The sequence below is a fragment of the Corvus hawaiiensis genome, chromosome 30 (genome assembly GCF_020740725.1).
Source record: "Corvus hawaiiensis isolate bCorHaw1 chromosome 30, bCorHaw1.pri.cur, whole genome shotgun sequence".
In the NCBI taxonomy this organism is placed as follows: domain Eukaryota; kingdom Metazoa; phylum Chordata; class Aves; order Passeriformes; family Corvidae; genus Corvus; species Corvus hawaiiensis.
In genome coordinates, this window is record NC_063242.1 from 10,213,157 (window position 1) to 10,229,473 (window position 16,317).

The following is a 16,317-nucleotide window of genomic DNA, read 5'->3' on the forward strand; positions in this document are numbered from 1 at the left end:
ATTATTTTTGGGGTTTAGTTTTTTTTGTTTGTCTGGGGTTGTTTTTTGTTTTCTTTTAAAGTTAGGGTTTTTTTTAATCCAAAGCAGAATAAATTTGAGGGATTCAAAATATATCTTATGGAGTAAAGCTTGGCATAGAGGCATAAGAAGGATAGGAAGAAACTGTAGCACATGTTCATTCTGGTTTTGCCAGAAGAAATTTCAACTCCATGTCTCCTATTTGCAGGCTAAAGTCTCATCACTGAGAGTGCAAAGAGAACACTGTTGTGGTTGTTTTGTTTTATTTTATAAAATATGCCTGGAACCTAGATAAAATAACACAAAATTTGTGTTAAAGTATTAACATGGCTTTTGTTCACAGGTATTGTTGGAAATGGTTTTCATACTTTCAGGGGAAGGGAGGGGGAGTAAGCTAAGAAGCTGCAAAACCGTGTGCTAGGAAATAAATACTTATGTAACTTATATAAATAACTTATGTAATTTTTTAGGCTAAATTTTATTGTCAACTTCAATTTAGTGCATGCTCTCTGCATGTTTTACAATTTAGTTGGAAAAGTTTGTAACTGATAATTTTGTTTTGACCTCCCCTTGGAGGGAGTGCTGTGCAGACTTTCTGAAAGATGGGCTTTCTGCTTATATTATGATAAAAATGTCCACTGCTTATCATATTCTGAAAGTGTAAATTCAACTTTAGTCTAGTGTTCCTTATTGTTTTCCATAGCTGTCTGAAGAAGTCTAGCCAGAAGGGAACAGTAGGTGCTGGGATTTAAGGCAGCTTTGGGTGGCTACAAATAATGGCTTACCCTGAAATGTGTTTAGATTCATCCTGGCTTTAAAATCATTTTGAGAGAGGGCAAGCTGTGGGAGACTGAGAGTACTGTGCTATAGGTAAGGTACCAAGATCTCTTCCCTCCCTTCAGCCGCAGGACTCTCCCTAATAATGCTGGAAGTAAAAATGAATCATTTATGAGCATCAGTAGACACATGGGTGGGGCCTCTTTTAAAACTGGTATTTTTGTTGATGCAACACATGTGACGGCCTCTTAGTTCTGAATATAAGTGTTACAGAGAGGAAATTAGGTTGGTTCGCAGAGGAGATCAGGCAGACCTTGCAGTGCGTCTTGCTGAGGAGCTGGAATCTCCACCAGTACTGTGCTTCAGATACTAGTACATGTGGAAGAAAAATGGAAGGTAAGTGTCTTGAAACTTTAATATCCCTTAAATCAGGACTGAAAGCAGTAATAATTAGATGATCATGTGTACAGACCTAAAAAATTGCACATGTTTTTGTGTATGGCATCAAGTCCAGGGATGACTTGTACGTTTGGGTGTTCTTTGTGGAACTAGTGAGAAAGGGGAAAAAACAACTTTTGAAAAAAACAATTATGAAGGAAAAAGAGAGGTACGGGGAAGATTTGGTGAAACAACAGCCAATTCTGAGAAGAGGAAATAGCATGGAAAAGAATACATTTTATTTCAAGCATAAAGTACAAAGTGCTAGGTTTCAGCATTTTTCTGTGAGGATCAATTTCCCAATGAATACCTGAAGTAGTCTGCCTTGAATGAAGGCAAAATATGAATTGATAGAGAAAAACCTGTGACTGGTACTGATGGTCAGGTTTCTACCAGAAGCAGAAAACCAGTAAGAAACGTGAAACTGAATTGCCTTTAGTATTTTTTCTGAGCTGCCTTTGCTTAAGACAGCAATCCTCCTTTGTGATCCAGTTGCTATACTTAAATCTGATAAGCAACCTGTGGGCTGACTGTAGAGAACTTCCCTGGGAAACACAGTATCTCAGCTCCCTGATGTTCCAGTTCAGCTGGATTACTGAGTGGATGAAGAGTAGCTGTCTTGGTTTATAAACACCTCCAGAGACCAGGCAAGGATCAGGTTCTTTCAGTGCTCTTGGCCGCAGGAATTTGCCATGTGCTATAAGCACTTTCGGTTTGACCAGAATACTTTGTGTTATGGTTGACAACTGTCACTGAGATATGAGATTTTCAGTTCAATTCTGTTGCTCTTTCTTGTCAGCAGGTATGTTGCACTCATGAGCAATAATGATGTAATGCACTCCTGTATTTTTTGGTTGTTGCTGTGATAGTGTGCATATTTTTATCATGGGTAGCGCCCAGCTCTGCGTGTTTTGCTGATCTCTGTTGAAGATCTGAATGACCAATTCATCATCAAATTCAAATAGTTAGATTAAAAAAAAGATTATTTTTATTCAAGGAAAACAAATCAGAAAAATATGCCTTTTTTTTTTGCCCCTTCCCTACCTATTCCACCACCTCCTCCCCTCCCCCCCCCCATTAACTTAAATTATTATTTAATTCAGGATGTGATCCTGGGAAACTCCACTTGCTTATGTTAAAAATCTCCTGGTCCCAAGGGCTTAGCTATGAGTCTCCCCTTATGTGGATACACCCTTGGTTCTGGATGGAAAAAATTATTTTTCCTTAAATTTTAATTCTGTATTCAATGCAGTACCCATGAAGTAAGAGAAGTTGCATTGTTAGATTTTTCTGTAGGCTTAGCAGGACCAACCTTAACCCTTTAGAATTATAATAATATACAAGACTTTGTACATCAGTAAACCCAATTTCCAAAACTGCTGAGAATCTGTGGCTCCCATCATCTTCAATTAGAGTGAAGAACTTTTGAAAATAAAAAGTTGCATGCAAATAAGTAAAGATGAATGTTGCCACCCATCCTTCTGGCACCAGTGTCATAATTACTCCTATGAAATGACTGATATGCAGGCAGGATGCCCAAGGGGGAATCAGCCAAGATTTTTGTCAAGCTAATCACAGCACCTGGGATAGATTGTCAGCATTTTGAAATGTCACAATTTCTGAATACTTCCTTTTCCACTAAGTTCCTCAAAGATATCTGCAAACTTTTTATGACTTTGGGAATGCAGACTGAGACATTTGCATGTATATTTAACAGCAGTTAAAAGTTTCATATTTATATACATCTATTTTCTTTTCGTAAGTCACTTAGAGTGCCACTTAAGCTTTTAAATACATACATTTTTATCAAGATTTTATTTATTCTATTTACTTTATTATTTTATTTCTTTTACAAAACAAACCCAAATGTCTCAAACAATAGCATGTGCACATTTACTGTCTAGCTGTGGTTGAAAAGTAACAGTCTGTAGACAGCATGTTGTAGTGCGTGGAGATTATATTACAGTGCAAAGTCAACTTTTCAAGTAGAGATCCTAATATTGTCCCTCAGCATCAGGTATTAAAAAGCAGACACTTTTTAAAAGAAGTGAAACTTGTAGCACAGCTTTAAAAATCAAAGACTCAGACAAGTTTCCATCTGCAAGCTAGGAAAGTGGTGAACTTGTAAAGGGATTTTTATGGATCTATGTCTCAATTTCAGTCTTGCTGAATTTGGAACAAAGTTTTGAATGAATTTAGAAAGAATTTTCTCTCTTTCATTACTGTCTCCTCTTTCACCTAATCTTAACCACAGTCAAAGATGGGAACTTAATTATATGGGTTTTTTCCATTGTGCTCCTTTCTCTGTCCTGCAGTCATTGAGCTGGGAGAAGTCGACTTGAACTGTCCTTCCAACTGTCAAATACATAATACCCATTTCTTCGGAACTGACAGACAGATAATAAGGAGAGGGCAAGCCTTCAGCTTTTATGCTCGTTTCCAAAATCGGGAATGGGATGACTCCGTGGACCAGGCTGCTTTCACCGTGGAGACAGGTAGTCACTCCCAAACACTCTGTAGTCTTTCCTAGTCCTTTGCTGTATAGAAATATTTCCCACAATCTTCAGAAGACTTCTTTCATAGTCTTCATATTCCCATAATCTACTCAATCATGTTCCTTGTGAAGAGACTACCTTCCCCTAACTCAGGCAGTTCTTCTAATATGTAAAGTTTTCTCACTCTGCTAGAGAAGTGACAAGTGAAAAAGAAATCCACCTTTGGGAGCTTCGCCTTGCAAATGATGCCTAAGAAAATTACTAGCCTTTTACATGTGCTTTGTTTAGTCTGATGGAAGTGGTTTTTATTTTCCTGAAAAGGCCTCAGACCCTGTGAATCAAATGAGACAAAATGCACCTTCCCAATGGGCAGATGTCTGGACCAAACCTGCTGGAGTGCTTCCTACAAAGTTCATCAGCCAAAATGCATCAGTATCAGCGTGTTTCCTCCCTCCAGTGTCTGCATTGGCCGTTATATTCTCAATATGCAGATCACATCTTGTGGTCACACATATCAGCGGTGTCTTGGAGATTTTTATGTCCTTTTTAACCCTTGGTGTGCAGGTAAGAACTTTAGTGTTATCAGATGGTTTTAAGAAAAATAGCTAGGGATGAGTAAAAATGTTGAAGATATTTATTATTTAGATGGTAAGTAAAGGATGTAGTCACAGAAATAATGAAAAGCAAGGAGGGATTTAACGTTGTTATTTTTTATTTTCTCCTCCAAGTTCAAGACTGTCTCAAGCAAATGTTTTGATTTGTTTTATTAGTGGTAGTAGAAGTGAGGTATAATTTTTTCCCACAACTTTTACAGTGTCTTGACAGGATAGAAAGTATTGGGAAGTTTGCTCTGTTCACCAGGAAACACATTTTTACAGCGAGAGTGACTGAGCACTGGCTCAGTCAGGTGAGGTTGTGGAGTCTCCATCCTTGGGGATATTCAAAAGCCTTCTAGATATGGCCTGGGAAACTGGCTGGAGGTTGGACCAGATCACTTCCAGGGGTCCCTTCCAACCTCAACTATTTTTTAATTCTGTGAATACTGTGTTATCACCATAAAATAATATAGTACAAATACAAATTAAATTCTGTAGATCTGGCTCTGGTAGCAAGCAATTCTGGAGCCTGTAGGACATTGCCAAAATCATTACATGACAAATATTCACATTGTCTGTGCTGATTTGATCTAAATCAGATACACAACTCTATGTGCTGAGCGTTTGACTCGTAGAACAGCTTAGTGTGAAGATAAATTGCAAGCTCTTCCATTCATGTGTTCTACAGCAGGGAGAGACTTAATAAAGATATTATCTAGCTGTAAGTAGGAATGAATTGTCTGTGAGAGCTTAAAGAGGCCACAATCTTCAGCATGATTAAAAGTATAAATCAAAAATTCTTAGGAAAGGAAAGAGGGATCCAGTGAAGCAGAAGATAACGAAGCAAGTAGAAAAGTATATTTTGTCTGAATGAAAGCTCTTCATCTTTTCCAGATGACCCTGTATATATGGACAATCAGGCCCATAGAGAAGAATATGTTCTGAATGAGCATGGAATACTGTATGAAGGAGTTCACAAGCACATTACCTCTCGACCATGGCACTTTGGACAGGTACTTTTTGAAGACGTGTTCAGAAATAGATGTCATCCATACACTGACAAATGAAGTGTTATCTGTATTCTTCCAGAAATGCATGCTCTATTTGTAGTGCAAAGGTTTTTAGGAGCAGCTTGGATTATGCATACACAAACCAAAATGTCTGAGAATTTCACTGTAGCTCAAATAACTGGAACAAAGTTTTGTCTAGTAAAATCAGGGAAATTGCAGAATGTTCTGGAAACGAGTGAAACAAATATTGTGCTTCTGAAGGAAAATTATTCCATTGGCCAAACACAAGTAAAAATTATATGTTTTTGCCTTTGGTTTTCCTTCAGGCAGACAGGCAACACCATGCAGATCATTAGGAGCTGTGCTTGATTTAAAAAAAGAAAACAAAAGGGCAGGAGAGGAGAGAGGGCAGCTCATATAAGTGAAAAAGACTGGATTATTGACAAGAAAGGTACTTAATCAACGTCAGCATACCATGATGCCTGTGTTATCCTCTTTTTCCTCAGTTTGAAGATGGGATTCTGGATATCTGCTTGAAGATCTTAGATATGGGTGCGAGTTACCATCAGGGCTCTGATCGTGACCACTGTTGGCGCAATGACCCTATGCATGTCAGCATGGTGGTGAATCACATGGTAAGACCTGTAGGGATGTGAGACCTCTGAATAGATCAGGTCACACTTCATTATATTATAGGACAAACTGCATTGTAATCAAACACAGTAGGGAAGCAGGGAAGATCCTTTCTGTGCTCAGATTCACAGGAAAAATAAACTTGGAACACTAATTTCTGACGATTTTGAGACAAGCTTAGAATGTGAAAGCATGGTTGGCTATTTGGAAAGGTTGCTTTTCTTTTCTCTTTCTAGATAAGTAGCCATACCACTAGCAGTATCATGAAGATTCCAGAAAACAATGATTACCTGAAAGGAACAAAGCCATTTTCCTGGAACGGAAGTGTCCCTATTCTACAGCAGTGGTACAGTGGCAGATGCAGGCCAGTCAGATATGGGTACTGTGGATCGCTTGCTTCAGTAATGTGCACAGGTATGATATTTCAGTTTGTCCTTACCTAGTTTATAGAAAAAAGAAGAGAAAACAAGGATCAAAAACCTCTGACCCCAAAAACTACTCGAAGAATTTTACTCATAAGCATTTTACTAGAAAAGAAATTGAATATTTTTCTCATGCTCCTGATATAGCGTTTATTATCAACCTTTTGCTTTCCTATACAGGACGGGCTGAAGAGCAAGAAAAGCAGTTCTGGTTTCTCTGTGACCTTTATATTATGCAGTTATCAATACCGGAACTTTTATTAAAACACAGAGCAAGTGCAGCATCACCGAATCATGGAATAGTTGGGGTTGGAAGGGACCTTTAAAGGTCACCTAGTCTAGTCATCTAACCCCATTGTGAAGCAAAAATTTATGCTTTGGGTGATGTTTGAAGGATGAGAAAAAACACTAAGTTATGAACAGGAAGATCTCTAGTAATGTCTCCTCCAAACCACAGAAGCATCAGGCTATATTCTCCTTTTTAATGCAAAAGATGAGATAATAGTGCACTAAACTCTACAGACAGAAGATTTGAGTTCCAACTTTATACCATTTATTTACTGAACCTGCTTCTACATTGACAAAAGTTACATTGAAGTCCTGTAGATGAATTTATATGTATCACACTATTTACTTAAAAAAAAAAAAGAAGTTTTATTAAAGCAGAATCAGGTTAATGATTTCTGAACTTAAAACATCTGGTTTTGTGGGGGTTTTTTTGTTTTTATTTTAAGTTGGAAGAGTAACAAACCATTGCTTTCAGCTAGGCTTTTATCAGACTGCTTTTCAAGAACTAAAAAGAAGTTTTGAAGACAGAATCACTCCATCCCAAGTATTGCTTCCTATCCATTGTATTTCTATAACCGCAAAGTAGAATATAAGATAATTATTTATAAAATAAATGAAGGATTTGCCTGATTAATTGTGATTTGTAATGAGTCATTCATTTTTTTTTTCTTACAGTGATGAGGTGTTTGGGAATTCCAAGCCGTGTTGTCACAAGCTTCTGTTTTCCTTGCTCAATTGAGAATCCCCTTGGTATCAATGAGATTTTTGACTCTTCTGGTAAAAACCTGTGTGGCAAAGACAAGCTATGGTAAATAAGAAAAATATAAAGCTCTTTTGCCCTTTAAAAAAGTTAAATGATAGGAAAACTGGTATAAATTTAGCAGATCAGTGTCTCTCTTTGGTGTACCTCTCTTCAGTGGGGTAATGCTCTTCAGTTTCCTAATAATACATTTGAAAAAATGAAATTACTACAGAGGCAGTCTGCTCAATGTAGATTTTCAAAAAAGAAAAAAGCAAAACCTCTTGTGAGAATCCACGCTGCCTGCTTACCCTTCTCAGCAGAAATAAATAAGGCTATCAAACTTAGTAGCTTAGTAGCTGTATATAATGAAAAGCTAGGGAAAATTTATCACTAATTTTGACTATTATCTTCAGTCATAATCAGTTGGTTGATAACTATGTTGTCCTCCTGATGTTCTTCATCCTGATGGCTTCATTCTTATAAACCTTTTGATTCCTGTTAAACAAAAGAACTGTGTTGGCATGTTATCAACTAAAAGAAGCATGTCTTGCAATCAGGTCTGTGGGGTTCTGGAACCAATTTCCAGTCTGAGTGATACAAACCAAACAAAACCACTCCTGTCACAAACATCATTAAACACACAAAATCTTCAGTGGATTAAAAAATTATCTCTGACATGATTTTCCTCTGTCATAAGGCATTAAACCTGCTAATCCAAGAGATATCTTTAATTGTATATTCCTTCATCCTACAGGCGATACCACTGCTGGAATGAATCTTGGATGGCTCGCAGAGACATAAATCAGTGCTGTGGTGATTGGCAGTGTCTGGATCCAACACCTCTGGAAACAGGCAGAGGTAACTTTACTATAGTTGGAATAACTTTCCTCAGATTGCATTGCTGAGTTTCCCTTACTACTCAGGTTACAATGTGTTATAACATTTTTGTTCTTATTTAGGTTCAGCTTGCAGTGGTCCTACATGGGTTCGAAGCATCAGGGAAGGGGAACTGGACTTGGATTATGATGGTCATCATATGTTTTCTCGAGTAAATTCAAACTATGTTGGCTGGCTTTCCCAAAACAATGCCCAAAGAACAAAATTTTTCTGTGACACATGGCCATGTGGACAACGTCTAATCACCAAGAGCGTTGGCAGTGAGCAATTTGAAGATATCACTGGAGCTTACAAGTATGAGCTAGGTATGATGAAAATATATTAAATGGGTTAGAGGAAATTTTACAGGGTAATCATATCAAAGTATCAAAGTAATCCCTCCTGTGTTAAAATATGCAGAACAATCTGAAATTGTCTTTTATTTTTGAGAAAGAGGCAGATGCTTTTCTCTTCAAAGATCTTGATTTTTAAACTCCTAAATATATTTAGATGATTCAAACAAAGCACATACTAATTAGGATAGGATAGGATAGGATAGGATAGGATAGGATAGGATAGGATAGGATAGGATAGGATAGGATAGGATATTTCAGCTGGAAGGACCTACAATGATCATCTCATCCAACTGCCTCACACATCAGGACTGACTGAAAGTTGAAACTTACTGCTAAATACTTCTTTTTAAGGCACTGACAACCATGGCACATCAAACACCTGTCTAGGCAGCCTGTTCTAGTGTTTGACTAGCCTCACAATAAAGAAATAGTTCCTAATGTCCAGTCTGAACCTTTCCTGGCACAGCTTTGAACCATTCCCATGCTTCCTGCCACTGGACACCAGGAAAAAGAGCTCAGCACCTCCCCTTCCACTTCATCCTCTCAGGAAGCTGCAAAGAACAATGAGGTCACTGCTCAGCCTCCTTTGCTCCAACCTAGACAAAGCCAAAGCCCTTAGCTGTTCCTCACAGGACATGCCTTCCAGCCCTTTCAATAACACTGTTTGTATGCATATGTTTTGGTCTCATCTGTACAATAGTTTAAAATATTAGCAGACTTGAGAGAATCTAAAAAAACCCACAAATTCTTCTAAACCTAGGATTAAAGCCTTACTTGTTGCCTCTTGTGCCAGGTCTGTCAGCAAATATGCTTACTTAACTAAATTCATGTATTATTAGCATATTCTGCTGTTCTCACTTTGGGCCACGGATTACTGATTTTCATATTCCAATAGAAGGGAGGAGTTCAACCAGCAAAATTGCATAAAGGAATGAACAGTAGATCACAGCTGATTGTACATTTGCAAGCTCTGTGGGTTTTTTTGGTTAATTTTTGGTTGGTTGGTTGGAAAACAATTGATAGTTTCTTTGTTTTAATGGCATATTTTACCTTTTGAGAGAACTGGTAGCATCTCATATTCACCCTTATCGTTTTAAAGAGTTATATTTTGAGTTTTGTACTAACAATACATTTTGAGATTTACATGACCATTTTTAAATTTAACTACTTAAAAGTAAAATACGGTTTTAAATTTTTTTTTCCCTGAGATGTTTATTTTCTTCTGTGCATTCAGACTGCTGTATCTCGTATTTCATTATCTGGTGCATTTGTTTAACAGCAACCTGCTACTTTAGGTTCCAGGAAGGAGAAGCAATAAATTTAATGATCTTTATTATTTAGGTAGAATAATAATAAGGTTCTTGTGCCTCCAACAGATTCATTATCATGTATCTTCTTCAACAGGTTCTGTGAAAAACAAAGAAGCCTATTTCCGGGCTTACAGAAGAATTCACCCAGGGTATTGCAATGCTTCCAACTGTCATATAGAGAGAGAGTTATCGTCTCTGAAAAACCCATTTCTGAGCGACTCTGGAATTAACATGAGGTTAAAGATGGCTAACTGCCCAATGTATGGTGAAGATGTCCAACTGCACTGGCTGCTTGAAAATTTGCGTAATGAGAACAAAACCCTGAAGTTTAATTTGTGCGCACAAATTATAACCTACAGTGGTTGCCCAATGGATCAATTTTGGAAAGACACTGTGAACGTCACACTGGGTCCAAGGGAAGGTAAGAGGATGAAATTGTCTAATACCCTGTTCTTTTCAAGAGATAGTTGGATTTTAGGATTTGCGAAGACTTCTTAATAGTGGTGGGAAGTGAAATGTGTTAAATCTTGACAGCTGAATTCCCTTTAGGGTGATCACTCAAAAATCAACACAATGTCAATACTACATGTATAGTGAGAGGTAAATTGTAGTCTTTCCTTAATTTCTCAAGGTTTAGAGATTCTTATGGTATTTTAAAATAATGATTGCATTAAAATTTCGATCCTGAATTCGATACTCAATACAAAGATAAAGCCGCAATTGTCTATCAGAAAAGCAATGTTTTCTTTGGCTAGAAGATATCAGCCAGTGTAAAACACTTCTTAGAGCACCTAGACATACCATATGCTGAGAAGTGCAAATGTGTAGCAGAGTATAAACACCTGCTTCCATGGTTAATATATTTTTCTGGAAGAAAGAAGATTGCTTTAATTAAACCGCATCATTGTAAGACAAAATTTCATACCAATATTAAAATTCTATTTTACCAGGCTTTAATTTGCCTATATTTGAATTATTGCTTTAAGAATTGCACTGGGAGGAAAGTTTCCAAATTTTGCATAACAATAATAGTAATAATAATAGTAATAATAATAATAATAATAAACAACCAAATAATCTCCTTGCAAATTCACTGATAGATGAATTGAAAACTGTGAAACTGATTGCTGTAGATAGCAATGTATCACCCTAAGTCAGGAAAAACCCTGTCTATTTTCAACGATTCCATGATAACTCAATATTTAATTAAGCCATTTGTAAGTGTAAGTTAAACTTTAGGAGAAGGCAAGTGGAAATATTAATCAAAAGTTCAGAAAAAAAATTCAAATAAATTTGTTTTACAGTGAAAAAAATTCCTCTGTGTATATCATATAATCAGTATGGAAGTTATCTCTGTGATCACAACATTATGAAAGTGGTAGCTGTCTCAGACCCAGAGTGTGGAGAAGCTCTGATGGTGAGCAGGGATATTGTGGTCAACAGACCACCTGTTATTGTAAAGGTAAGGAACTTTAATTATGGAATTTGTGATCTAAGGAACAGACTTGGGGACCCTTATTGGCCACTTCTTAAGTAGTATTTCAATAAGCTTGAAATACTTTACATTTTTCTTTTATCTTATTGCCCTTTTCTTAATTTAGCAAGATTGGTGTGATTTTTAAAGTAAAGTAAAAGTTGACTTAGTAATGTATAGAGATCATAGAAGTAAGTCAGAAAGAAATGTGTATGAATAATCCTTTTTTATGTTTTTTTCCTTTCGTTTATTTACCTCATTGTTAATTTTGTAAGGATTAAAAAACCATAAAATGTGTTTGTTTCTTTTTTAACTAGCTGCTGAGCCAACCCAGACTGAAAGTACCATGTACTGCAGAGATCTCATTCTGTAATCCTCTCCAGGAAGACATGAAGAACTGCGTAATGACATTAGAAGGCTGTGGTTTATTCAAAGAGCCAATGACCATTGAGTAAGTTCATCAATTCTTTAAATGGGGATAATATTGGGGCTTGACTAAGGTGTGCAAGATCAGAACAGGTTTTGAGAGAGACAGTAGTTCTGATTTTTTTGGTGTTTAGCACATGAACAGGACTTTTTGCCTCTTATTACTTTGAGACTACATTAAAAGCCTCACTCCTTGAAACTGATCATCATTTAAACCTGGCAAGATATGCTGCTGCTTCATTTTTCTCAAGATTTAATTTAAGTGGATGCATCAAATATCTGCACTCTTGTCTTTACAAGAATTACTAGCTGGGTCCCCCATCCCTTACAGTCCTATTGAGTTTATAATAAAATTCCCTAAATATTAATGAACCAGCACTAGCCACGTATAGGAACGATTAGAGAACGACAGTGAGAAATAGCAGTATGCATTCTAAGCTCATAACACGTTAATCACAGGAAACTGGAAACTTCCAGGATGCCGTAACATTCTAGGAAAAGTAGCTGTTCATTAATATGCATTGCTTGTCTTCATGACAAGGAGAACTGACAAAAGTATGACTAGTTTGAGGGGAAGAAATTAGGAATTGTTCTCACTGAATAATAATGAACTGGATTCCACAAAGCTGCCCTATCAAACTGCTGCAACTGGTAAGCAATAAATACACCTTTGAGGCAGAAAGGTGCTACATTTTTTAAGAATTCAAGACAGTACCACAAATGATTTTTCAATTCCAATTACAGAATTGACTATGGGAGTCTTCCAAATCTTCTCTTGGGACAGAAGTTTTTACCATGCTTTTCACAACAGAGAATACGTTATTTTTGGAAGAAGACAAGAATAACAAAGTTGTCCTAGCAGTTTGTCTCTAAAATATGTCATAACAAAATCAAACTTAATTTGATGCACTCATCTGGTAGCTCTTAGGTCTCTGAGCTACCCAGGGTCCTAATTATTTTCCTTCTCTTGCTCCAGTTTGGGAACGCTGGCATCCAACCAACAGGCACGGACCATCGTGGAGTTCACACCTTACAGGCTTGGCAGCCACCGGCTCCTGGCCAACCTTGGGTGCCACAAGTTTGCCTACTGCAAGGGATGTGCCAAGGCCGAAGTGTGTTGCTCTGCAGGCCAGAATGGTGTCCTGCCCGTCAGCCAGAACGGGTCGCTCCCAGTGTGTGAGAATGGCTCCATCTCCATGAATGGCTCTGGGCCTGTCCCTGTGGCAGACCCTGCGTTCAACTCCATGTGTGAATATATATGTATCCCAGTGTGCAACCCAAACTGCAGCGCAGGGGGGCAGCCTGTGTACGACTTCGTGTACCTCCCTGCAGGCCATCCCTTGTGCAACTCCATCTGCAACCAAGGCTTCAATCCGAGCATCAATCCTGGGTTTGAGACAGGATGCGATCCTGGCTTCCGTGTCATATGTGAGACTGTGCCTCCTGCTACGTGTGCTCCAATGCCTCCATCCATGTACAGCTCCATGCCAGCCCCAGCATCCAACCCTGTTTGCACCCCTATGCCTCATGTGGTGTTTGAGACAGGTCCTGCTCCCACACACCCATCTGGAGGTGGAGGGGGGCCAATGTCCTACTCTGTCTCTGTCCCCGCGAATAATGCGGTGAGTGCATTGCTGACCCACTTCATGTCTGGCCCCAGTCCCAGTGGGGCAACCCAGGCAGTCCCTATGTCTGCTCCATCATCCTACTCCATGTGCTCTCCAGTAGTCCACACCATCGGTAATCCCATGCAACCTCCAACTCCCCTTTCAGTGCCTGGTGCCTCCATCTCACATGTTGTTTGTGGCTCCACATCCTCTCCCACCACCCAGCCTCCATGTGGCCCAGCGGCCACCCTGTCCTCCCAACCCCTGAGTGCCGCAGTAGCCCACAGCATGTGCTCCCCAGTGGCTTCCCCAGTGCCCCGTGCTGCTGACCGTAGCAGCACCCCAACAGTGCTGCATGTGGGCAGCGCCTCGGCATCCCACTCACGGTGTTCCCCAGCCCCCCGTCTCGTGGGACCCCCAGCATCCCACTCGCTGTGCTCTCCAGCCCCCCGCCCAGTAGGGCCCCCCGCGGCCCACTCCCTGTGCTCGCCCAGCTCCGCCTCGCTGGTGGCCGTGGGCTCCCGCCCTGCCAGCTCCCCCGCCGCTCAGCCCTTGGACTCGTCAGCTGCTGCCTGCCCCCCGTGCTCCCCATCCCCTCGCCCCCTGGCAGGTGCCACAGCCCGCTCCCTCTGTGCTCCCATCTCTCGCTCCCTCTCCCAGATTGTGGGTGCCTCCGCGTCTCGCTCATTGTGCGGTTCTCAGTGGGGCCCCTCCTATGACACCACTACTCGCTTGGGCTCCCACTCCACGTGGGCTCCCACCTCTCGATCATTGTGGAGCCCTGAGGGGCGCTTGGGCTACTCCTCGACCCGTGCCACCTACGGCACACTTACACGCCCTCCATACAGCTCCCTGAACCGCTCCTCCTACACCTTGTCCCGCTCTGGCTACACTACCCTACCCCGCTCCACCTCTCCCTCTGCCTATGCCACCCTGACCCGCTCTGGGTCGTGCCCCTCTGGCAGCACCCTGGCCCTGGCAGGGTCCCGCAGGCCCTGGAGTCCCGGGAGGAACACTCTCACCTATTTCAAACGCAAATATCTGTAACGGAGAGTAACCTGGGAAAACCCAAAGCCAGTGAAATAAAGCCTGTGTGCAGACACTTTGCAAGAGGTTAGAAATAGGGTGATGAAGAGCAGCGTGCTGCTCCTGAGCATTTATCTGTGGATTTGAGATGTGCCAGGAAGCAGGCTGCTAGCCAACTGCTGAGGGATGCATTCCATGTAATACTTGTATGTCTTGAGATATGGTACGGTGGAAGTGACAAATAAATGTGCTCCCCGCGGAGCCGTCGTGACAATAGTTGCACGGTGCAGGTAATCAGACTTACTTGCTCAGTCAAGCTGTTTTATAAATGATGTTCTTTCACTCTCTCTTCCCTTGATTTCTTGCAATGCACATTTCTCAGAAGTCCCTGGGCTACAGCACTCGTAGCAAATCTCTCTCCCTGCATGAAATGTGCTGTCCTTGGGATGCTGCAGAGGTGACAGCAGACGTGCCTTATGTCTCACCTAACAGACACTGGGCCCCTGAACCCCAGCGTTGTTGTGGCTCAGGTCAGTTCTGCGTGCACTCTGTTCCCTAGTTGTGTAACACTGAAAACTGTGGAGGTGGCAGAGCAACTAAATCGTTACAAATCAGCTGAAGAGTTTAACAGCTTGGGGGTTTTTTTATCCTTTTTTCTAACAATCAATTTAGTTTTACTACTCTTGATGTATTACAGAACCAGTATCAGGAATCCAAAGGTCAGATTAGAAAGTCTGCTAAACTCTATGAATAATTAATACAATTTATTTGCTTTCACAACTGACTGTTTTTCATATAGCATATTTCAAGAAGTTTTTCATATGCATACTTGTATGTATTTAGGTTCTTAGGAAAAGCTCTAATTCCACAGCTGTGCCTTTTTGATTCAGTATAGCTAGAAAACTTAGAAAAAGAAGTATGATGTTATCCTTTCTTTCCAGTACCCACCCCTCCCAGCCAAAAGGTTAAGAAGGTGAATGGAATGTACTGCATCTTCTTCAGAAGATGGTACTGTTCCAACCTTCTCCAGGTGTTTTAGGAGTTGAAATCATACATTGTCATAATGAAACTATCCCTGAATTTTGGATTTGCTCACAAGAATTTTGGATTTACTGACATCACCTCCCATCCCTCCATTATTTTCCTCTAGTAGTCCATTAATTTTAGTAGCAAGTGTTAGTGGGGTTTTGTGGTAAGGTAAGTTTGCTGGTGCTGCAGAAACTTCAGCCATGTAGCAATAGTATTTCAGTAGTATTGCTGTAGTTCACGCCCCTATGTGATGAGACTGAGTAACCTTCTGAGGATTTTGAAAAAGTGTCGTGTCACATGGTAGCTGTGAACGTGCCAGCACTATCAACTGCATAGTAATTCTGAGTAAGGTAGAAGAAAGATTTGCCTGGATATTGTAGTAGAGTGATCATAACTCAGTCACCTGCTTTTTTTACACAGTTTCAATAGTCTATGTTAGATATATACTGAGAATTTCTTTGCCTGACTGACAATAAAATAGAAATTTAAAAACCACCTGTCATTCTATTGTTTTGGGAGTTTTTTTGGTAATACTTATTAAAAGGTGAGGACTAAATCTCTGCAAGTGAACTGATTTGTGAAATCTTCCCTCCGATCCGCTTCTGTTAAATTTCCTGTTCTTTTCCTCAAGGTCTGAAAAAAAGGCTTCAGAATAAGATCTGAAGTTAGGAGAAACCTCTAGATTTCCTACTTTACCTGAAATACTCAGTTTGATCTTAGAGGAAAAATGAAGCCATCCTCTTTGCTCTCAATAAACCTTTCCACTTGTTGCATGAGTTTTTCCTTTGCTCTGT

General features: G+C 39.9%; 1 protein-coding gene across 1 annotated transcript; it reads left to right on the forward strand.

The window, feature by feature from the left end:
* Window positions 1-1,029: 1,029 nt before the first annotated feature.
* Window positions 1,030-16,018, forward strand: LOC125318636 (protein-glutamine gamma-glutamyltransferase 5-like). Its single transcript, XM_048289576.1, has 13 exons — window positions 1,030-1,191; window positions 3,549-3,728; window positions 4,050-4,292; window positions 5,219-5,337; window positions 5,841-5,969; window positions 6,204-6,381; window positions 7,353-7,485; window positions 8,174-8,277; window positions 8,379-8,621; window positions 10,056-10,382; window positions 11,266-11,423; window positions 11,753-11,886; window positions 12,838-16,018. The coding sequence occupies exons 1-13, from the start codon at window positions 1,185-1,187 to the stop codon at window positions 14,513-14,515; spliced, it is 3,633 nt and encodes a 1,210-aa protein (XP_048145533.1). The 5' UTR covers window positions 1,030-1,184; the 3' UTR covers window positions 14,516-16,018.
* Window positions 16,019-16,317: the final 299 nt, after the last annotated feature.